Below are 22,031 nucleotides of genomic sequence, written 5' to 3'. Positions count from 1 at the left end.
ATAAATGGACACAAATCAGATGTCAAGAATTATAATATTCAGTCAGAGAATCTCTCTGGTCACGCGATTACAGACATGAAAGTTGCGATATTACAACAGAAAAACTTCAAAACCAGACTCCAATCAGAGACTGCTGAATTGGAATTCATTTGCAAATTGGATACAATTAACTTAGGCTTGAATAGAGACTGGGAGTGGCTAAGTCATTATGCAAGGTAACCTATTTCCCCTTGTTTTTTCCTACCCCCTTCCCCCTCCCACCCTTCCTCAGACGTTCTTGTTAAACCCTGGATTTGTGCTGGAAATGGCCCACCTTGATTATCATACACATTGTAAGGAGAAAAGGAGGACTTGTGGCACCTTAGAGACTAACCAATTTATTTGAGCATGAGCTTTCGTGAGCTAGAGACGCTGTCTCATGCTGGGGAGCGAGGAAGGAATTAACCCACATGGGTGGTTTATCCTGCTAGAGCCCCGTCACCGGGCTGTTACAGCTGCCACTGCACAGCTGGCACTGTTGGAAACTAGACACCAGGCTGGCTGGACCCACTGATCTGTTCTGTGGAAGCGGAGGGTGAGATACCAGCTGGCTGGACCCACTGATCTAATGTGGGGTGGCAAGGGGGGCGGTACCAGACTGTGGGTCTGACCTAGGGTTGCCAACAGTCCCTTATTACAAGGGGCGCCCCTTACTTCGTCATCTCTGTAAAAGAAGACCGGCAGTTGCCAGCGCTGCAGAAAGCAGCAAGAAACGCCTCTGAGGAAGGGGAACGTGCTGCATCGTACACAGGGCTCACAGCTTGCTCCCTGGCTCTCAGCGCCCCCACCCCCATAGTCCCAGCGCCCCAGCTGCTCGGTATTCTCATTAATGGTCATAATCCTAGCGCGGAGAGGAGGCTAGAAAACAGGCCCTTGGTTTTGAAACCCAGCGTTGGCGCCGCTGGGGGCAGGGAGGGGGCAGAGTCCGCTGGGTGCAGCCCAGCCCCAGCCATGCGTTATCTGGCTGTCCCGGGGCGGGGCTCAGTGGCCAGGCGGGGAACGCCCCGGGGGGAGGGGAATTTCCTTGCCCTGCAGCGGAGTGGGCGGTGTCGGGGCCCTCTCCAAAATGCTCCGCCTGGTTCCCGTCCGGGTCTCGTGTTCACAAAACCCCAGGACATCCCGCCTGCTCCTGACCCCATGAAACCGCCCCCTGGCCCTGAGCACCCGGACACACTTCCTGGGCCAGCTGCTTCCAGAAAGGGGAGATTCTGAGACAACCCGGACAGCTGGCACCCCTGCTTCCCAGCCCCCCCTCCGCCGGTAGGACTGCGGGAGCCCTTCTGTCAGGCAAAGAAAGGGGGGATCGCTGCCCAGAAAGATGGGGGGCTGCGGGGGACAACGACAGGAAACGATTTGTTGCAGTGGCAACAAATGTGTCCAGTGGGGGTGCTGAGAGCTATGGAACCAAATTGTAAACCCTGAGAAACCACTTCGGGCCAGGGGTGCGGCAGACCCCCCCTCCAGTTCCAGCCCCTGTGCTTTGTTGATACATTATTCACCAGCCCCTGGGAGGAAAGGGCGATTTCTCCATTTCCCCACGTTTTAATGAGTTAATTAACTAGTTTCTCTCCTGCTGAATTATTTTTACCACCATGTTACTGTGTGTCACTTCCTCCAACTCAGAGAGGGAGATAATTAACGGCTGGGACGCAGTGCGGGGTGACTTTCACTTGAACATTTCTTCTTTCTTTCTTTCTGTACTAGGGAGGGGAAAAAGTCTGAAAAGCAGCCAAAAGCTGGGCTTTTTTTCTGCCGTTTCCAAGCAAAACACATTGTGGAAAAGCCAGGTAAACGCGGGGAGGAGGCGGTTCTTTCCTGGCAGGTTTTGGATCTGACAGTTTTATTTCCTGTGGAAAGCGAAAATAATTTCTTAGGAGAAAATGCTGATTTTGCAGGAGGCCCTGTTGTTTCAAGGAGAAAGCTTTTGGTTGAAGAACTGACCTGTTGGGGGGCTCACGGGTGTTTTGCCTTCCCAGGTCCCACGCGGATGAGGAGCCCGGAGCCCGATGCCCCCTCTGCACGGTGACCAATGTTCTGTGGTGGTGCCGGGAGACATCTCCCAGAGGCCCACAGGATGGAGAGCACCCAACGCCGCTATCAGGCCATACCAGTTGCCCTCTGCCTCCTCCTGGGCATTGGGATGGCAGCCCCAGGTGAGACTGGCGTGTGTGCAAAGGGGACACCGTCAGGATGTGATCCAGTCTGTTCCAAACCAGTGCTCCCCCACATCCGGTGCAATTTCACAACTGCTGCATCTTAGTTCCACATCCCATCGGTAGCACAGGGCACAAAACAACTCGGGTGGCCAGTGCCCACCGAGCCATGGGAGGCTCGAACCCTCACAAGGTGTTGGGTGCTAGAGAAGATGACCTGTTGGTTAACACGGGGCAGCTCGTCTACACCTGATTCACCAACGCAAATGGGTTAAAAGCTTTCTAGTTTAACTGGCCCTATCACCAGTATGGGCAACTCTCTGGTGGCTTCCCACTAGTTCTCCCAGTTGGCCTCAGGCCTGGAAATTGATGAGTGTGAGCTACGTGGCTAAGAGCCAAGTTTAAATCGGTTTAAGAGCATGAACACATGCAAACACACACCCGCTGGTCCAGTTAAAACTATTTCACATCACAGCTGTAGCTAGACCTCCTCTTTCTGGGGTTGGTCTGTAATAACACTCTTACACACTGGTTTTACACTTCTTCAGGATACGCCCAAAAGGGGAGCAGAGTTGAGGTTGTTCAAGCCTTCAGAAATCTGACAGCTCCTGGCTTTTGAATGCTTGATTAGCTACCTAGTGTTCTTTTGATGTAGTGTCATTGGAGGTAATTTCTGTTACAGTACCGCCTAGAGATGCCATAGTGTCTGGCACGGCACAGATGCACCGTGACCGAGATCAGGGCCCCATTGCACTGGGCGAGGCACAGACACACAGTGATTGAGATCAGGATCCCGTTGCTGCACAGACACACAATGCCCTGCCCCAAAGAGCAAATGCTCTAATAATAACATCTAGTTCTTATCTAGCACTTTACATCAGTAGATCTCAGGGTGTCTTGCAGAAGAGACCAGTATCATTATCCTCACAGTACACCTGGGGAAACCGAGGCACGGACAGGGAAGTTCCTTGCCCACATTCACTCAGCAGGCCAGTGCAGAGCCAGGAATGAACCCAGGACTCCTGCCTCCCAGGCCAGCACTCTAGCAACTTGGCCACAGTGCCTCTAAAGACGCCTGGATCGTTATCCCCGTTTCCCAGCAAGGGCGTTGAGGCAGAGAGGAATGGGGTGACTGGCCCGCAGATACACCAGAGATTGGTGGCAGAGCTGGGAACTGAGCCCGTCAAGCCAGTCACCCCTTGGTGGGGACTCACTGACCATCGGCCCCCTCCCCCTCCCATGCTCTCTGACCAGATGGTGTTTCTCCCCCAGAATCATTCCATGTGCTGGGTCCCGCCAGCCCCATCTCCGCCCCACTGGGGGGCACTGTGCTGCTGCCCTGCCATCTCTCCCCCGCGCTCAGTGCCCAGGCCATGCAGGTGAAATGGAGCCGGCCCCAGTTGGGCCAGGACGTCCACGTCTACTGGCCGAACAGGAGCGAGGAGCAGGGCATGGGTTACCAGGGCAGGACGGAGCTCACCACCCAGGGCCTGGCCCATGGGAACGTCTCCCTGAGGATCCGGGACGTCCAGCCATCAGACGAAGGGCAGCACTTGTGCGAGGTCCAGTCACCCAGTCACTACAGCACGGCCCTGCTGGAGCTCAGCGTGACGGGTGAGCAGCTCCGACTGCGTGCGGCTCACTCCCATGGGAACACTAGGCGTCGCAGTGCAATGGGGGATTGTGACACATCCTCGGACCCGTGTACTTCCTGCTGCATTTCACCTGCAGATTCAGAAGCGGAGATTTCCACAGTTGGCCTGGGGATTTGGATACCCAGCTCCCATTAAAATTCCCTGGGATGCCTCCCCAGAGTGCAGCCTTTAGAATTGCCATTCCCAGAATCAAAGGCTTAAAACTGTGGGGGGCAGACCCCCAGCCGGTGTACGTAGCTCCATTGGAGTCAATGGGGCCAGATCCCCATCTGGGGCCAGTTGGCCGTAGCTCCATTGGAGTCAATGGGGCCAGATCCCCAGCCGGTGTCAGAGGGCCGTAGCTCCATTGGAGTCAGTGGGGCCAGATCCCCATCTGGGGCCAGTTGGCCGTAGCTCCATTGGAGTCAGTGGGGCCAGATCCCCATCTGGGGCCAGTTGGCCGTAGCTCCATTGGAGTCAGTGGGGCCAGATCCCCATCTGGGGCCAGTTGGCCGTAGCTCCATTGGAGTCAATGGGGCCAGATCCCCATCTGGGGCCAGTTGGCCATAGCTCCATTGGAGTCAATGGGGCCAGATCCCCAGCCGGTGTCAGAGGGCTGTAGCTCCATTAGAGTCAGTGGGGCCAGATCCAAAGCTGGTGTCAATTGTCCGTAGCTCCACTGGAATCAGTGGGGCCAGATCTGCAGCTCGGGTCAATGGACCATAGCTCCATAAGAGTCAATAGGCCAGATTCCCAGCCGGTGTCAATCATCCGTAGCTCCACTGGAGTCAATGGGGACAGATCCCCAGCTGGGGTCAATGGGTCTCAGCTCTATTGGCGTCAATGGGGCATATCCCTGGCTTTGTAAAGTGCTTTGAGATCACCGCTATCACAGATGTGTTAATCATTCTTACCGTGTTAACTTTTTGCTTCTGATTCTCCATCCCCCAGGCTCTGGCTCAGACCCTGTCCTGCACATGGCTGGGCACAAGGACTGGGGGGTGTGGGTCTTGTGTCTCTCTGCGGGGTGGTACCCAGAGCCCCACGTGCTCTGGAGGAATGGCCGTGGGGAGACCCTGAGCCCCAGGTCTGAACAGAAACCGCGCAGCGACAACGGCCTATTCAACGTCTCCAGCTCCTTGGTGGTGACTGAGAGCTCGGACCCAGCACTGACCTGCACCATCAAAGCCGGCTTCTCCAGCCCAGAGAGAGAGACGACTATTCATATCACAGGTGGGCTGCCCGCACACCTCAGGTTCCTCCCTGATGCTTATCCACATGGCTTGGCCTCATTGCAGACAGGGGGTGACTCTGGATTGACCCCAGGGAAGCTGAGATCAGAATCCGGCCCTGCCCCCAGTGCAGACAGGGGTGACTCTGGATGAACCCCAGTGGAGCTGAGATCAGAATCCAGCCCTGTCCTCATTGCAGTTGGGGAGTGACTCCAGACTGACTCAAGGCAAGCTGAGATCAGAATCTGGCCCTGCCCCCAGTGCATTTGGAGGGTGACTCCAGATTAGCCCACGGGAGCTGAGCTCAAAATCTGGCTCTCAGCCCTCAGTACCTACACTGACTTCACCTTTCCCAGCTAAGTGCTTAGGAGTGCTCTTGCTGCTCCTCTGAGAAGTTGCAATGTGTGTTCTCCCTCAGGGCTCTTCCCCAGGCATGCCCCGGAAATGTGGGCCTTTCTCATCTTTCTACCAGTATGTCTCTTCCTTGTGCCCTTGGCTGTTTATCTCTTCCGAAAGCTCCAGGTACTCAAAGGTAACAATCTCACTCCAGGCAGTGCAGTAGGGAATGTGTTTCACTGAGTGGCCAATACTTTTTTCTAAGGGAACATGTGGGTTACAGACAGAAAATTCCATACAAACTACTTCTTTCCTGGAAGGTGGAAGTCATCCCTGTGCAAACAAGATCAGGGCCCCATTGTCCTGGGTGCAGCACAGACTCACAATGACCGAGATCAGAGCCCCGTCGTGCCTGGTGCTTCACAGACACACGGTGACCGCGATCAGGGCCCTGTCAGGCCAGGCACTGCAAAGACACACGGTGACAGTCTCCCTCCCCTACAGAGCAAAATAAAATAAAGAGTCAAAATAAACAAAGGGTGTGAGGGGAAACTGAGGCAGAGAGCGTGGCAGTATCTTTCCCAAGCTCTCCAAGCAGTTCAGCAGCAAATCCAGGAACCGAAATCAGCACTTCTAATGGCCTCTTCAGTGCTCTAACCATCGGCCCATGCTGCCTCTTTGGCTTAATTGGGGGAAAGCTGAGAGGAAGGAAAGAGATAAGCCCAAATGATTGTGCCTAAGCCCTGTCCAGCACCACGGATCCCAGGGAAACTGGCCATCAGGCATGCCAGTCCCTGCACTCTCCCTGGCCAGTCACGTGTCTCTCTCGGGCTTGCTCGGCCTATACGACCTCCTGGCAATGAGGCACTTTCTGGAGGGTTTCCGGGAGCACAGACTGGGCTAAGAATTCATTCCTAGAGGGTGCAAATGGACACCCACTGGAGGCTGGGCCAATGGATTCTCCCTAGCTGCCCCCTCTAGGAAGCACATACATTCCCCCAGAGCCACAGGCGCCCCTCGGTCTGTCCCAGGAGGTGGGAATGGGATGGGAATGGCATATGTGCTCAGTGGGAGGTGAGGGAGAAACAGCCGTAGTGGGACTATAGAGATGAGCCACACAGGGCGCAGGAAATCCCCCTTGAGTGTCGCTCCTGCTCACAGCCTCACCTCTTCCTTTCTCTTCCAGGTGAGGTGTCCAAAGAGCGCGGTGAGTATTTCCAGCACACGGTAACTCGTGTCTCTATAACATCGCCTCAGCACCTATCGCGTAATAGTGTATCAGGGCAGAACCGAGAGATCCCACCCGAGATCAGGACCCCGTTGTGCTGGGTGCTGGACAGACACACAGTGACTGAGATCAGGGCCCCGTTTTGCCAGGTGCAGGACAGACACACAATGACAGAGATCAGGGCCCCGTCATGCTGGGCATGGCACAGACTCACAGTGACCGAGATCAGGGCCCTGCACACCGGGCGCTGCACAGACACAGTGACTGAGATCAGGGCCGTGTTGTGCCAGGCGCTGCACAGACACATGGTGACCAAGATCAGGGCCCCATCATGACGGGCTCTGCACAGACACACGATGACCGAGATCAGGGCCACATTGTGCCAGGTTTTACACAGACACCCACATAGCCAGGAAGGAGGCTGAGGGACCTGGAAGAGGGTGAAGGATCAGAGATGCTTCAGAGGCTGGAGTGGGGAAAGCAAAAGATGCTGCCTAGGGTCAGAGTCAGCTGAGGTGGGGAGAGATGGGAGAGAAATCTGCAGGGGATGGCACCCACCGTGGAATCATAGAATATCAGAGTTGGAAGGGACCTCAGGAGGTCATCTAGTCCAACCCCCTGCTCAAAGCAGGACCAATCCCCAATTAAATCATCCCAGCCAGGGCTTTGTCAAGTCTGACCTTAAAAACTTCTAAGGAAGGAGATTCTACCACCTCCTTAGGTAACGCATTCCAGTGTTTCACCACCCTCCTAGTGAAAAAGTTTTTCCTAATATCCAACCTAAATCTCCCCCAGTGCAGCTTGAGACCATTACTCCTTGTCCTGTCATCTGCTATCACTGAGAATAGTCTAGATCCATCCTCTTTGGAGCCCCCCCTTTCAGGTAGTTAAAAGCAGCTATCAAATCCCCCCTCATTCTTCTCTTCCATAGACTAAACAATCCCAGTTCCCTCAGCCTCTCCGCATAAGTCATGTGTTCCAGACCCCTAATCATTTTTGTTGCCCTTCGCTGGACTCTCTCCAATTTATCCACATCCTTCTTGTAGCGTGGGACCCAAAACTGGACACAGTACTCCAGATGAGGCCTCACCAATGTCGAATAGAGGGGAATGATCACGTCCCTCGATCTGCTCGCTATGCCCCTACTTATACATCCCAAAATGCCATTGGCCTTCTTGGCAACAAGGGCACACTGCTGACTCATATCCAGCTTCTCATCCACTGTCACCCCTAGGTCCTTTTCCGCAGAACTGCTGCCTAGCCATTCGGTCCCTAGTCTGTAGCTGTGCATTGGGTTCTTCCATCCTAAGTGCAGGACCCTGCACTTATCCTTATTGAACCTCATCAGATTTCTTTTGGCCCAATCCTCCAATTTGTCTAGGTCCCTCTGTATCCTATCCCTACCCTCCAGCTTATCTACCACTCCTCCCAGTTTAGTGTCATCCGCAAACTTGCTGACGGTGCAATCCACACCATCCTCCAGATCATTAATGAAGATATTGAACAAAACCGGCCCCAGGACCGACCCTTGGGACACTCCACTTGATACCGGCTGCCAACTAGATATGGAGCCATTGATCACTACCCATTGAGCCCGACAATCTAGCCAGCTTTCTATCCACTTTATAGTCCATTCATCCAGCCCATACTTCTTTAACTTGCTGACAAGAATACTGTGGGAGACCGTGTCAAAAGCTTTGCTAAAGCCAAGGAATAACACGTCCACTGCTTTCCCTTCATCCACAGAACCAGTTATCTCATCATAGAAGGCAATTAGATTAGTCAGGCATGACTTTCCCTTGGTGAATCCATGCTGACTGTTCCTGATCACTTTCCTCTCGTCTAAGTGCTTCAGAATTGATTCCTTGAGGACATGCTCCATGATTTTTCCAGGGACTGAGGTGAGGTTCAAACCCACAGCTGCAGCCAATTGCTGTGATTATGTTCATCCAAATGGAGCTACAGTCGATTGACACCAGCTGGGGGTCTGGCCTCCTTGCTCCCAGTTTTCTCCAATTGCTGGAATCAGACTCCAGCCCAATGAGTGTGCGAGCTGTGGTTCAGTATAGGGCTGCTGAGCAAATGGGAATGAATTTCCCTCAGTAACGTTTCAAAAGATTTTTTTAAAACTTTTCATAGAAATTTTCCTAGTGTTTTTTTTAGCGAACTACTGAAAATATTTGCAAACCAAAACTGTTTCTTTACTTTAAAAAATTGTGGTTTTGTGTTTAAAAAAGAATTAAAAGAATGGAGAATTTTGAACAAAATAAAAACTTTCATTGGGGAGAATCATAGAATATCAGTGTTGGAAGGGACCTCAGGAGATCATCTAGTCCAACCCCCTGCTCAAAGCAGGACCAATCCCCAATTTTTTCCCCAGATCCCTAAATGGCCCCTTCAAGGATTGAACTCACAACCCTGGGTTTAGCAGGCTAATGCTCAAACCACTGAGCTATCCCTCCCCACAAAATAGTGGAGTTTTGTTTCAAAAACCCAAAAGTTTGGATGGGATTTGTTTCATCTGCTCTCACTGCTTCCCCAGCTAATTGTGACCTCCTTTTTTATCATTGCAGAATGGAGACAATTTCTTGATAAAGGTAAAAAAAAAAAAAAAGTTTTCTACTTATCTCCGGTACTCACATGGTTTTGACTCCTGCTGTCTCTGAGCCCCCTCCCTGTCTTCCATGTATTGACTATCACAGGCCAGAGGTAGGGCTCAAAGGAACAGATCCTCGAACGTGCTTAACTCCCTTTGGTGCCTAAGTACCTTTGAGGAGCTGGGCCTAAAAGACTTGACCACAGTCATCACACTAAAAGCTTGGATCTGAGATTCCCGGCTGAGCTTAGACAATGGCTTTCCCAGGCTAGGACCATGAGGACGGTTGTTATGAACTAGGGCATGGGCAGCCAGGCCTTGTGGCTGGAGCTGGACTCAGTGGCTAGAAACAGTGCTGATGGTCAGAGCCGGAGGCAGGGCCAAGGGTCAGGAATGGAGCAGACTGGGCAGGACAGTGGACAAGGCTGGGAGCAGGTCTGGCCCAGGAGAGATCGCAGCTGGGGACGCATGGGTTGAGCAGCCTGAGATCCGATATTGCTGGCGGGCTGACATCCACGGGTGATCAGGCGGCCCTGCGGTGGATTGGCTGTGCTCACAGGCTGCCTGGAGACCAGGGGACAAGTGCCCTGGGAGCTCTGCTAGCCGCACACAGACGCTGGGTAATACAAAGCACAGGACACCACTGCGATATCCTTCAGCTTTCCCCAGCAAGGGCATGGAGATGCAGTGACCTCTGTAGATGGCCCTGGTGAGATCCTTCCTGAGCACAGGGCTGGGTGGAAAAGAGGGGTCTGTTCCCATGGAAAAATCCAAGAAGAAAGATTTTTCTCTTTTTTTCATTTTTGTTTGTACTTTCTGTGGATAATTCCGACTCTCCATCAAAACCTGAAACATTCTAGCTGAAAATCACCCTAGTTTGGTTTTTGGATGAAAATTATTTGGCTTCTGACCAAAGTATTCTGCATTTTAGATTAAAATGATCTGGTTTGGGGCCAAAATATTTTGGGCAAACACTGGTTTTGAGGCCAAAACGTTCTGGATTTGGGGTGAACGTTTTCTGTTTTTTTTGGCCAAAATATTTTAGTTTTGGAGCATCTGTTTTTTCAACAAAGCATCCACTCTGTCCCCAGAAAGCAGACATAGAGTTTTAGAACATAAGAATGGTTTATACTGGGTCAGAGCAAAGGTCTGTCTAGCCCAGTATCCTCTTCCGACAGTGGCCAATGCCAAGTGCCCCAGAGGGAATGAACAGAACAGGTGATCATCAAGTGATCCATCCCCTGTTGCCCAATTTTTCCAGCCAAAAACTGTTCCCATGGAAAATTTCCCACCAGCCCTGGTGGATCCTGTGTCCCGTTCAGGGGTCTTCCCAGAAGAGGTTGACTACTTGGGTCAGAGAAGATCCAAAGGCTCATGGTAATAATCATGCTTAGCTCCATTTTATAGCTGGGGAAAACGAGGGGGAGGGAAGGGAAGTGACTGGCTCCAGGTCAGCCAGCAGGCCTGAGCTGGGAATAGAACCCAGGTATCCTAGTGCTCTACCCACTAGGCCCCATAGCGAGAGACTTGAGGAGCTGAGCAGAGAGGAGGTACTGCGGTGTCTTGCCCTAGCACCTGTATCCATCTGCCCGTAGTGTCCCTGTCGGCAGCAGAGGTGACGCTGGACCAGAGCACTGCCAACCCCTTCCTGGTGCTCTCAGCAGATGGCAGGAGTGTGACGTGTGGCATCCTCTGGCAAGACGTCCCCAAGAGTGACCGGAGATTTGACCCCCTCCCCTGCGTCCTGGCCTCCCAGTGCTTTGCAGCCAGGCAACACTACTGGGACGTGGAGGTGAGCCAGTGGGGAGACTGGGCCATCGGGGCAGCCCAGAGCTCCATGGAGAGCATGGGGGTGTTTCAGCTGTCCCCGGATGTGGGGGTCTGGGCCCTGCAGTGCCAGGAGGGGGAGTGGAGTGCTCTCACCTGCCCTGAGACACCGCTGCAGCTGGAGTCAGCACCCAGGATGGTCCGGGTGCACCTGGACTGCGAGCAGGCAAGCCTGGCCTTCTACAACGCTGAGGGCATGGTGCACATCTTCACCTTCACTGGCTGTTCCCGGGAACCTCTCTTCCCCTTCTTCTTGCTCTGGACTTCTGGGGCGCAGCTCACCATACTGCCTCCAGGGCACAGAAAGACTGTGGAGATGGACAGGACAACACGTACAGTAACACCCAAAATGGGGAAAAGACAGGGCAGTCTTATAGAACTTCTGATCATGCCAGGGCAGAGTTAAGGATTTTTGGCTGGGAATTCCCTTGTGTTCAAACGGGCAAAATTAAGGGTGTTAAATTCCTTTGTCTTCAAAGGGGCAGAGTTAAGGGTTTTTAACCAGGAATTTCCTTGCAAAGGGACAGTGTTACGGATGTTTTCCCAGGGATTTCCTTGCTTTCAAATAGCTGCTTGGTTTAATATACATGGCAATGCTGAACAGAGTTAGATCGTGCCTGCTTTTGGCGGTTGGTGATCCTCTGACTTTTGTATTGTGCCTTAAAACATCTGCCCAAAGTAGTTATTACTGAAACGAACCTATTTTACTGAGGGCTTAGAACTTACCTATTTTTTAAAAGGCATATTTTATTGCAGTATTTGAACCAATTTTGGCTACAGTCAGGGAACCAGGCACAATCAGACTTTCCTGTGGAGATGCAACTATTACTCAATATTACCAGCCGGAAAAACTCCAAAGCTTAAATGTTTAAACAGCAAACTTTATTTGTAAACTTGTTTCATTTTTCCCCGGAACCAACCTAAGTCTACATAAAGGGTATTTAACTTTGAAATTAACATTGAGATACACAGCTCATTCTTTCTTAGCATGGGAAGTTCCCATCTGAGATCAGGGCCCCATTGTGATGGGCTCTGCACAGACACATGGTGACCCAGATCGGGGCAGAGCTGGGAACTGTCCCCATGTTTATTAAGTCCCGATCCAATGCCTTAACCGCAAGCCCAGTCAGCATGCACAGCTGGGTGCACACGCAATTCCCCTGATTATGCAGAGAACCTGAGACATTTGTGAGGAAACCTCCTGGGCAGCTGTGATAGCACGGGCTGGGGCTTTGGGGGGGCTGATTTTTAATTGTCCCCCCAAAATTGTATATGTTCATAGTGGTGGTGGTGGGTGGGAGGAAGCACAAAGTGAAGATTTGTCTACGCCTGAACAGCTTGAGTCATGGCCCCGCCGGGGAGGCCCCCTGCCCCGTTATCCTCAGTCTCCCCTCCTGGAAAGCAGTGGCCTCTCCCCGCAGCACCCAGCCACTGCTCCTGTCTCTCCCCATGGGGCACAGCTGGCAGTTCACCTGGCCTCCAAAGGGGGGCCTACTCTGAGTCAACAGGAAACCCACACACGGGAGTGAGGCAGCCCCAAACGTACCCCATGGCCCTGGTTGTGACGTTATTAATCTGAACTGGCACCATATAGATCATTGTTGCAACCAAGGTCCTGAAGTGGCACAAAATTTTGTATAAAGGGGGTCAAATAAGGTGTCTAAGACAAGGTTATGGTTTGCTGGTTACGATTATGCTGTCTATATGTATGTATCATTTTTGTATTTAAAGTTATAAGTATTGGCTCTATACTGTCTGTATTTCAAACTTATGCTATGCTTCTGGGGGAGACCCCAGACAATTTGGTGTCAGCACTGCCTAGCCTGATTGATGGCCCATTAAGGACCATCAGCTGTACAATAGACGCATTGAGAGAAGGCACATACTCCTTGAGACTCAGCAAGGTATTCAGGGACCTGCCTATGGACAGAACACTAAGGTTTTTCTATGCCATGTGCTAGGTAGCTTGTCTTTGGGACAAAGAAAGCAGAGACCACATGACAAGAGACTATAAAAAGGCTGATGCATCTCCTCCATCTTGTTTTCCGTCCTGCTTCTTACTTCTGGAAGGACTTTGCTACAAACTGAAGCTCTGAACAAAGGACTAAATGACCCATCCCCACTGTGGATGTACTCCAGAGACTTGATTTGAACCTGCAGTTTGTTCCATAACTGGTACAAGCCTGAACCAAGAACTTTGCCATTACTGTATATAATTGATTCCATTTAACCAATTCTAGCTCTCATCTATATCTTTTTCCTTTTCATAGATTCATAGATATTAAGGTCAGAAGGGACCATTATGATCATCTAGTCTGACCTCCTGCACAATGCAGGCCACCAAATCTCACCTCCCCCCCCCCCCCGCAATAAACCTCTCACCTATGTCTGAGCTATTGAAGACCTCAAATCATGGTTTAAAGACTTCAAGGTGCAGAGAATCCTCCAGCAAGTGACCCATGCTGCAGAGGAAGGCGAAAAAACCCCAGGGCCTCTTCCAATCTGCCCTGGAGGAAAATTCCTTCCTGATCCCAGATATGGCGATCAGCTGAACCCTGAGCATGTGGGCAAGATTCACCAGCCAGATACCAAGGAAAGGATTCTCTGTAGTAACTCAGATCCCACCCCATCTAACATTCCATCACGGGCTATTGGGCCTGTCATAAATATAAAAGGGAAGGGTAAACACCTTTAAAATCCCTCCTGGCCATAGGAAAAATCCTTTCACCTGTAAAGGGTTAGGAAGCTAGGATAACCTCGCTGGCACCTGACCAAAATGACCAGTGAGGAGACAAGATACTTTCAAAGCTGGATGGGGGGAGAAACAAAGGTTCTCTCTGTCTGTGTGATGCTTTTGCCGGGAACAGAGCAGGAATGGAGTCTTAGAACTTAGTAAGTAATCTAGCTAGATATGTGTTAGATTCTGTTTTGGTTAAATGGCTGATAAAATAAGCTGTGCTGAATGGAATGTAGATTCCTGTTTTTGTGTCTTTTTGTAACTTAAGGTTTTGCCTAGAGGGATTCTCTGGTTTGAATCTGATTATCCTGTAAGGTATTTACCATCCTGATTTTACAGAGGTGATTCTTTTACTTTTTCTTCAATTAAAATTATTCTTTTAAGAACCTGATTGCTTTTTTCATTGTTCTTAAGATCCAAGGGTTTGGGTCTGTGTTCACCTATGCAAATTGGTGAGGATTTTTATCAAGCCTTTCCCAGGAAAGGGGGTGTAGGGTTTGGGGAGGATTTTGGGGAGAAACACGTTTCCAAGCGGGCTCTTTCCCAGTTATATATCTGTTAGACGCTTGGTGGTGGCAGCAATAAAGTCCAAGGGAAAAAGGAAAATAGTTTATACCTTGGGGAAGTTTTAACCTAAGCTGGTAAAAATAAGCTTAGGGGGTTTTCATGCAGGTCCCCACATCTGTACCCTAGAGTTCAGAGTGGGGAAGGAACCTTGACAGGGCCTATTTACCATGAATAGTTCAAGATCAATTAATTGCCAAAATCATGTTATCCCATCATACCATCTCCTCCATAAACTTATCGAGTTTAATCTTGAAGCCAGATAAGTCTTTTGCCCCCACTGCTTCCCTTGGAAGGCTGTTCCAGAACTTCACTCCTCTGATGGTTAGAAACCTTCATCTAATTTCAAGTCTAAACTTCCTGGTGGCCAGTTTATATCCATTTGTTCTTGTGTCCACATTGGTACTGAGCTTAAATAATTCCTCTCCCTCCCGGGTATTTATTCCTCTGATATATTTATAGAGGGCAAATCATATCTCCCCTCAGCCTTCTTTTGGTTAGGCTAAACAAGCCAAGCTCTTTGAGTCTCCTTTCATAAAACAGGTTTTCCATTCCTCGGATCATCCTAGTAGCCCTTCTCTGTACCTGTTCCAGTTTGAATTAATCCTTCTTTAACATGGGAGACCAGAACTGCACACAGTATTCCAGTACAAGGTCTCACCTTGTAAAACGGTACTAACAGCTCCTTATCTCTACTGGAAATACCTCGCCTGATGCGTCCCAAGACCGCATTAGCTTTTTTCACAGCCATAGCACATTGGAGGCTCATAGTCATCCTGTGGTCAACCAATATTCCAAGGTCCTTCTCCTCCGTTACTTCTAATGCATCCCCAGCTTATAACTAAAATTCTTGTTATTAATCCCTAAATGCATAACCTTATACTCTTCACTATTAAATTTCATCCTATTACTATTACTCCAGTTTACAAGGTCATCCAGATCCTCCTGTATGATATCCCGGTCCTCCTCTAAATTGGCAATACCTCCCAGCTTTGTATCATCCACAAACTTATAGCACGCTCCCACTTTTTGTGCTGAGGTCAGTAATAAAAAGATTAAATAAGATTGGTCCCAAAACCAATCCCTGAGGAACTCCACTGGTAACCTCCCTCCAGCCTGACAGTTCACCTTTCAGTAGGACCCGCTGTAGTCTCCCCATTAACCAATTCCTTATCCACCTTTCAATTTTCATATTGATCCTCATCTTTTCCAATTTAACTAATAATTCCCCATGTGGCACCATATCAAACGCCTTACTGAAATCTAGGTAAATTAGATTTTGATTGCATTTTCTTTGTCTAAAAAAATCTGTTACTTTCTCAAAGAAGGAGATCAGGTTAGTTTGGCACGATCTACCTTTTGTATTTTTTCCCATTTACCATTGATCTCAATGTCCTTAACTATTTTCTCCTTCAAAATTTTTTCCAAGACCTTGCATACTACAGATGTCAAAGTAACAGGCCTGTAGTTACTGGACCACTTTTTTTCCCTTTCTTAAAAATAGGAACTGTGTTAGCAATTCTCCAGTCATACGGTACAACCCCTGAGTTTACAGATTCATTAAAAATTCTTGCTGATGGGCTTGCAATTTCATGTGCCAATTCCTTTAATATTCTTGGATGAAGATTATCTGGGCCCCCCGATTTAGTCCCATTAAGCTGTTTGAGTTTCGCTTCTTCCTCAGATATGGTAATATCTACCTCCATATCCTCATTCCCATTTGTCATGCTACCATTATCCCTAAGATCCTCATTAGCCTCATTAAAGACTGAGGCAAAGTATTTGTTTAGATATTGGGCCATGCCTAGATTATCTTTAACCTCCACTCCATCCTCTGTGTTTAGCGGTCCCACTTCTTCTTTCTTTTTGATTCTAAAGGATTGGCAACAGCATGATTTGTGGGTAAGATCTGATTTGTATATTGACCTGGGTCTGGGGCTTGGTCCTTTGGATCGAGAGAATGTTTTTTCTTTTACTGGGGTATTGGTTTTCATAACCATTCGTCCCCATAACGAGTGGCACTGGTGTTGATACTGGGAAACTGGAGTGTCTAAGGGTATGTCTACACTATGAAATTAGGTCAAATTGATAGAAGTCGTTTTTTTAGAAATCGTTTTTAAATAGTTTATTGTGTGTGTCCCCACACAAAATGCTCTAAGTGCATTAAGTGCATTAACTCGGCAGAGTGCTTCCACAGTACCGAGGCTAGAGTCGACTTCCGGAGTGTTGCACTGTGGGTAGCTATCCCACAGTTCCCGCAATCTCCGCCGCCCATTGGAATTCTGGGTTGAGATCCCAGTGCCTGATGGGGCAAAAAACATTGTCGCGGGTGGTTCTGGGTACATGTCATCAGGCCCCCGTTCCTTCCCTCCCTCCGTGAAAGCAACGGCAGACAATCGTTTCGCTCCTTTTTTCCTGTGCAGACGCCATACCATGGCAAGCATGGAGCCTGCTCAGCTCACTGTCACCCTACGTCTCCTGGGTGCTGGCAGACGTGGTACTGCATTGCTGCGCAGCAGCAGCAACCCATTGCCTTGTGGCAGCAGACGGTACAATAGGACTGGTAGCCATCATCGTCATGTCCGAGGTGCTCCTGGCTGCACATGGGCGCAGGGACTACATTAGGAGTGACTCGACCAGGTCACTCTCTTTAGTCCTGCAGGCAGTCCTATTGTACCATCTTTTGGTGGGCAGGCAGGAGATGAGGATGGCTAGCAGTATATTGTACCATCTTCTGCCGAGCAGCCAAGAGATGTGGATGGCTTGCAGCCCTTCTGCACTGTCTGCTGCCAGCCAAAGTTGTAAAAGATAGATGGAGTGGATCAAAACAAGAAATAGACCAGATTTGTTTTGGCCTGCTAAACCCAGGGTTTTGAGTTCAATCCTTGAGGGGGCCATTCTGTGTGACAGTTGTTTTTGTTTCTCCTTGATATAAAGCCACCCTCTTTGTTGATTTTAATTCCCTGTAAGCCATGTCGTCAGTCGCCCCTCCCTCCATCAGAGCAACGGCAGACAATCGTTCCGCACCTTTTTTCTGTGCAGACGCCATACCACGGCAAGCATGGAGCCCGCTCAGATCACTTTGGCAATTAGGAGCACGTTAAACACCACACACATTATCCAGCAGTACATGCAGCACCAGAACCTGGCAAAGCGAAACCGGGCGCGTAGGCGACGTCAGCGCAGTGATGAGAGTAATGAGGACATGGACACAGACTTCTCTCAAAGCATAGGCCCTGGCAATGCAGTCATCATGGTGCTAAAGGGGCAGGTTCATGCCATGGAACACTGATTCTGGGCCCGGGAAACAAGCACAGACTGGTGGGACCGCATAGTGTTGCAGGTCTGGAACGATTCCCAGTGGCTGCGAAACTTTTGCATGTGTAAGGGCACTTTCATGGAACTTTGTGACTTGCTTTCCTCTGCCCTGAAGTGCATGAATACCAAGATGAGAGCAGCCCTCACAGTTGAGAAGCGAGTGGCAATAGCCCTGTGGAAGCTTGCAACACCAGACAGCTACCGGTCAGTCGGGAATCAATTTGGAGTGGGAAATCTACTGTGGGGCCTGCTGTGATGCAAGTAGCCAACGCAATCAAAGATCTGCTGATATCAAGGGTAGTGACCCTGGGAAATATGCAGGTCATAGTGGGTGGCTTTGCTGCAATGGGATTCCCTAACTGCGGTGGGGCCATAGACGGAACCCATATCCCTATCTTGGCACCGGAGCACCAAGCCGGCGAGTACATAAGTCACAAGGGGTACTTTTTAATAGTGCTGCAAGCACTGGTGGATCACAAGGGACATTTCACCAACATCAACTTGGGATGGCCGGGAAAGGTACATGACGCTCGCATCTTCAGGAACTCTGGTCCATTTCAAAAGCTGCAGGAAGGGACTTTATTCCCAGACCAGAAAATAACCGTTGGGGATGTTGAAATGCCTATAGTTATCCTTGGGGACCCATCTACCCCTTAATGCCATGGCTCATGAAGCTGTACACAGGCAACCTGGATAGTAGTCAGGAGCTGTTCAACTACAGGCTGAGCAAGTGCAGAATGGTGATAGAATGTGCATTTGGATGTTTAAAAGCACGTTGGCGCAGTTTACTGACTCGGTTAGACCTCAGCGAAACCAATGTTCCCACTGTTATTACTGCTTGCTGTGCGCGCCACAATATCTGTGAGAGTAAGGGTGAGACGTTTATGGTGGGGTGGGAGGTTGAGGCAAATCGCCTGGCCACTGGTTACGCGCAGCCCGACACCAGGGCGGTTAGAAGAGCACAGGAGGGCGCGGTGCGCATCAGAGAAGCTTTGAAGACCAGTTTCATGACTGGCCACGCTACGATGTGAAAGTTCTGTTTGTTTGTCCTTGATGAAACCCCCCGCCTCTTGGTTCACTCTACTTTCCTGTAAGCGAAGCACCCTCCCCTCCTCCCTTCGATCACCACTTGCAGAGGCAATAAAGTCATTGTTGCTTCACATTCATGCATTCTTTATTAATTCATCACACAAATAGGGGGATAACTGCCAAGGTAGCCTGGGAGGGGTGGTGGAGGAGAGAAGCACTGGGAGGGGTGGTGGAGGAGGAAAGGACAAGGACACACAGCACTTTAAAAGTTTAAAACTTTAAAACTTATTGAATGCCAGCCTTCTGTTGCTTGGGCAATCCTCTGGGGTGGAGTTGCTGGGTGGCCGGAGGCCCCCACACCGCATTCTTGGGCGTCTGGGTGAGGAGGCTATGGAACTTGGGGAGGAGGGCGGTTGGTTACACAGGGGCTGTAGCGGCAGTCTGTGCTCCTGCTGCCTTTCCTGCAGCTCAACCATACGCTGGAGCGCATTAGTTTGATCCTCCAGCAGCCTCAGCATTGAATCCTGCCTCCTCTCATCACGCTGCCGCCACCTTTCAGCTTCAGCCCTCTCTTCAGCCTGCCCCCTCTCCTCCTGGTCATTTTGTGCTTTCCTGCACTCTGACATTGTCTGCCTCCACGCATTCGTCTGTGCTCTGTCAGTGTGGGAGGACAGCATGAGCTCAGAGAACATTTCATCACAAGTGCGTTTTTTTCACCTTCTAATCTTCACTAGCCTCTGGGAAGGAGAAGATCCTGTGATCATTGAAACACATGCAGCTGGTGGAGGAAAAAAAAGGGACAGTGGTATTTAAAAAGACACATTTTATAGAACAATGGGTACACTCTTTCACGGTAAACCTTGCTGTTAACATTACATACATAGCACATGTGCTTTCGTTCCAAGGTCGCATTTTGCCTCCCCCCACCACATGCCTAGTCCCTCCCCCCTCCCTGTGGCTAACAGCGGGGAACATTTCTGTTCAGCCACAGGCAAACAGCCCAGCAGGAACGGGCACCTCTGAATGTCCCCTTAAGAAATGCACCCTATTTCAACCAGGAGACCATGAATGATATCACTCTCCTGAGGATAACACAGAGAGATAAAGAACGGATGTTGTTTGAACGCCAGCAAACATACACTGCAATGCTTCGTTCTGCAATGATTCCCGAGTACGTGCTACTGGCCTGGTGTGGTAAAGTGTCCTACCATGAAGGACACAATAAGGCTGCCCTCCCCAGAAACCTTTTGCAAAGGCTTTGGGAGTACATCCAGAAGAGCCACAAATGCCAGGGCAAATTAATCATTAAACATGCTTGCTTTTAAACAATGTATAGTATTTTAAAAGGTACACTCACCAGAGGTCCCTTCTCCTCCTGGCGTGTCCGGGAGGCAGCCTTGGGTGGGTTCGGCGGGTACTGGCTCCAGGTCCAGAGTGAGAAACAGTTCCTGGCTGTCGGGAATACCGATTTCTCCGCTTGCTTGCTGTGAGCTATCTACAACTTCATCATCATCATCTTCCTCGTCCCCAAAACCTGCTTTTGTGTTGCCTCCATCTCCATTGAAGGAGTCAAACAACACAGCTGGGGTAGTGGTGGCTGAACCCCCTAAAATGGCATGCAGCTCATCATAGAAGCAGCATGTTTGGGGCTCTGACCCGGAGCGGCCGTTTGCCTTTCTGGTTTTCTGGTAGGCTTGCCTCAACTCCTTAAGTTTTACGTGGCACTGCTTTGGGTTCCTGTTATGGCCTCTGTCCTTCATGCCCTGGGAGATTTTGACAAATGTTTTGGAATTTCGAAAACTGGAACGGAGTTCTGATAGCACGGATTCCTCTCCCCATACAGCGATCAGATCCCGTACCTCCCGTTCGTTCCATGCTGGAGCTCTTTTGCAATTCTGGGACTCCATCATGGTCACCTCTGCTGATGAGCTCTGCATGGTCACCTCTGCTGATGAGCTCTGGCCAGCGTGGCAAGCTGCAGGTGACCATGCAAACAGGAAATTGAAATTCAAGAGTTTGCGGGCTTTTTCCTGTCTACCTGGCCAGTGCATCTGAGTTGAGAGCGCTGTCCAGAGCGGTCACAATAGAGCACTCTGGGATAGCTCACGGAGGCCAATATCATCTAATTGAGTCCACAGTACCCCAAATTCGACCCGGTAAGGCCGATTTAAGCACTAATCCCCTTGTCGGAGGTGGAATACGGAAATCTATTTTAAGAGCCCTTTAAGTCGAAAAAAAGGGCTTCATCATGTGGACGGGTGCAGGGTTAAATCGATTTAACACTGCTAAATTCGACCTCAACTCCCAGTGTAGACCAGGGCTATGGGAATTGCTTGTGTGACTTGTGGTTAGCCAGTGGGCTAAAACTGAAGTCTTTTCTGTTTGGCTGGTTTGGTCAGCCTTGGGCTGTAACTGCCCTGCTTTATGCAATTTGTCCTGAATTGACACTCTCAGTTGGGTCCCACCAAAACCAACATCGTTACACTGGTTAAATTCCCCTCACCCTCCGCTTACCTGTGCAAGATCTGAACAGATACCAGGACAGGCGCCCAGCACAGCAGTGACCCTCTGCCGGCCCAGCCCTACAGGCCTTGGACAAGCTCGCAATTTGCCCCCCTACACGCAGCCCTGGTGGCCTGACTGGAGCTGCCCCCATACAGAAGTCAATCTAGGCCTATGTGTGCGCTCCCCAGGCCAGGAAATGGGGGGTGGAGATGGAGGATGGGGGGGCTGTGCGTATAGAAAGCCAGATTGCGCAGCACAGCCCAAGCCCGCCTGCCCCTGGCCATGAGCCACAATGGGGCAGCAGCTGCTAAGGGATGCGGGAGGGGCTGAGTTACTGGCGGCCAGGTGGGGAGGGCAGATGGAAGTGTGGGGAGGGGCCGGTCTGACGGAAGCAGCCACCCATCTCTGCTGAGCTGGGGCCAGTCAGGCTCCACTCTCAGACCCCCCTTCCCATATGTCACGCTAGGGCTCTCAACTCAGGGAACAGCCTGAGTGGGGTCGGAATCCAGGAGTCCTGCCTCCCAGCCCCCATCCCCCATTCTAACCCACCAGACTCCACTGCCCTCCCAGTGCCAGGCATAGAACCCAGGAGTCCTGCCTCCCAGCTTCCCCCGCTCTACCCACTAGACCCCACTGCCCTCCCAGAGCCAGGGATAGAACCCAGAAGTCCTGCCCCCCCATGCTATAACCACTAGACCCCACTGCCCTCCCACTGCCAGGGATAGAACCCAGGAGTCCTCACTCCCCGTCCCTGCCCCTGCTGTAACCTCTGGACCCTACTTCAGCAGCCCCTGGTCCTGCACCCAGGCTTACATTTCTCCTGGACTCTGCTC

General features: G+C 50.6%; 2 protein-coding genes across 8 annotated transcripts; one reads left to right on the top strand and one right to left on the bottom strand.

The window, feature by feature from the left end:
• Positions 1-1,024: 1,024 nt before the first annotated feature.
• On the top strand, positions 1,025-14,168 carry LOC140897453 (butyrophilin subfamily 1 member A1-like). 7 transcript variants are annotated; one of them, XM_073310168.1, is made up of 8 exons: positions 1,025-1,299; positions 2,016-2,192; positions 3,465-3,806; positions 4,778-5,059; positions 5,477-5,590; positions 6,581-6,601; positions 9,196-9,219; positions 10,814-13,099. In XM_073310168.1, exons 2-8 carry the CDS (start codon positions 2,069-2,071, stop codon positions 11,449-11,451), a joined length of 1,545 nt encoding a protein of 514 aa, XP_073166269.1. In that variant the 5' UTR covers positions 1,025-1,299; positions 2,016-2,068; the 3' UTR covers positions 11,452-13,099. The 7 variants fall into 7 exon arrangements, with proteins under 7 accessions (XP_073166269.1, XP_073166267.1, XP_073166273.1 ...); XM_073310166.1 differs by having other exon boundaries at positions 1,744-2,192; XM_073310172.1 differs by lacking the exon at positions 1,025-1,299 and having other exon boundaries at positions 1,306-2,192; positions 10,814-11,010; positions 13,007-14,168.
• A 4,669-nt stretch (positions 14,169-18,837) lies between these two features.
• LOC140897830 (uncharacterized) lies at positions 18,838-21,670 on the bottom strand. The gene is made up of 4 exons (XM_073310944.1): positions 21,208-21,670; positions 20,553-20,668; positions 20,051-20,456; positions 18,838-19,471 (listed from the first exon to the last, which is right to left on the bottom strand). Exons 1-4 carry the CDS (start codon positions 21,347-21,349, stop codon positions 19,407-19,409), a joined length of 729 nt encoding a protein of 242 aa, XP_073167045.1. The 5' UTR covers positions 21,350-21,670; the 3' UTR covers positions 18,838-19,406.
• Between the last annotated feature and the right edge of the window lie 361 nt (positions 21,671-22,031).

This window comes from Lepidochelys kempii, chromosome 14, assembly GCF_965140265.1.
Source record: "Lepidochelys kempii isolate rLepKem1 chromosome 14, rLepKem1.hap2, whole genome shotgun sequence".
In the NCBI taxonomy this organism is placed as follows: Eukaryota; Metazoa; Chordata; order Testudines; family Cheloniidae; genus Lepidochelys; species Lepidochelys kempii.
This window is presented reverse-complemented; position numbering and strand designations above follow the sequence as displayed.

What these genes read in the sequence shown, in the direction of transcription:
- LOC140897453 (XM_073310168.1), top strand. Translation starts at nt 2,069, where the DNA reads ATGTTCTGTGGTGGTGCCGGGAGACATCTCCCAGAGGCCCACAGGATG. An exon ending in GCTGGAGCTCAGCGTGACGG is followed by an intron (nt 3,807 to 4,777) that starts GTGAGCAGCTCC and finishes TCCATCCCCCAG; the next exon opens with GCTCTGGCTCAGACCCTGTC. An exon ending in GAGACAATTTCTTGATAAAG is followed by an intron (nt 9,220 to 10,813) that starts GTAAAAAAAAAA and finishes ATCTGCCCGTAG; the next exon opens with TGTCCCTGTCGGCAGCAGAG.
- LOC140897830 (XM_073310944.1), bottom strand. Translation starts at nt 21,349, where the DNA reads ATGGGGGCAGCTCCAGTCAGGCCACCAGGGCTGCGTGTAGGGGGGCAA. An exon ending in CAGCATGGAACGAACGGGAG is followed by an intron (nt 20,457 to 20,552) that starts GTACGGGATCTG and finishes AAAATCTCCCAG; the next exon opens with GGCATGAAGGACAGAGGCCA. An exon ending in AGGAGGAGAAGGGACCTCTG is followed by an intron (nt 19,472 to 20,050) that starts GTGAGTGTACCT and finishes TTCCTCCACCAG; the next exon opens with CTGCATGTGTTTCAATGATC.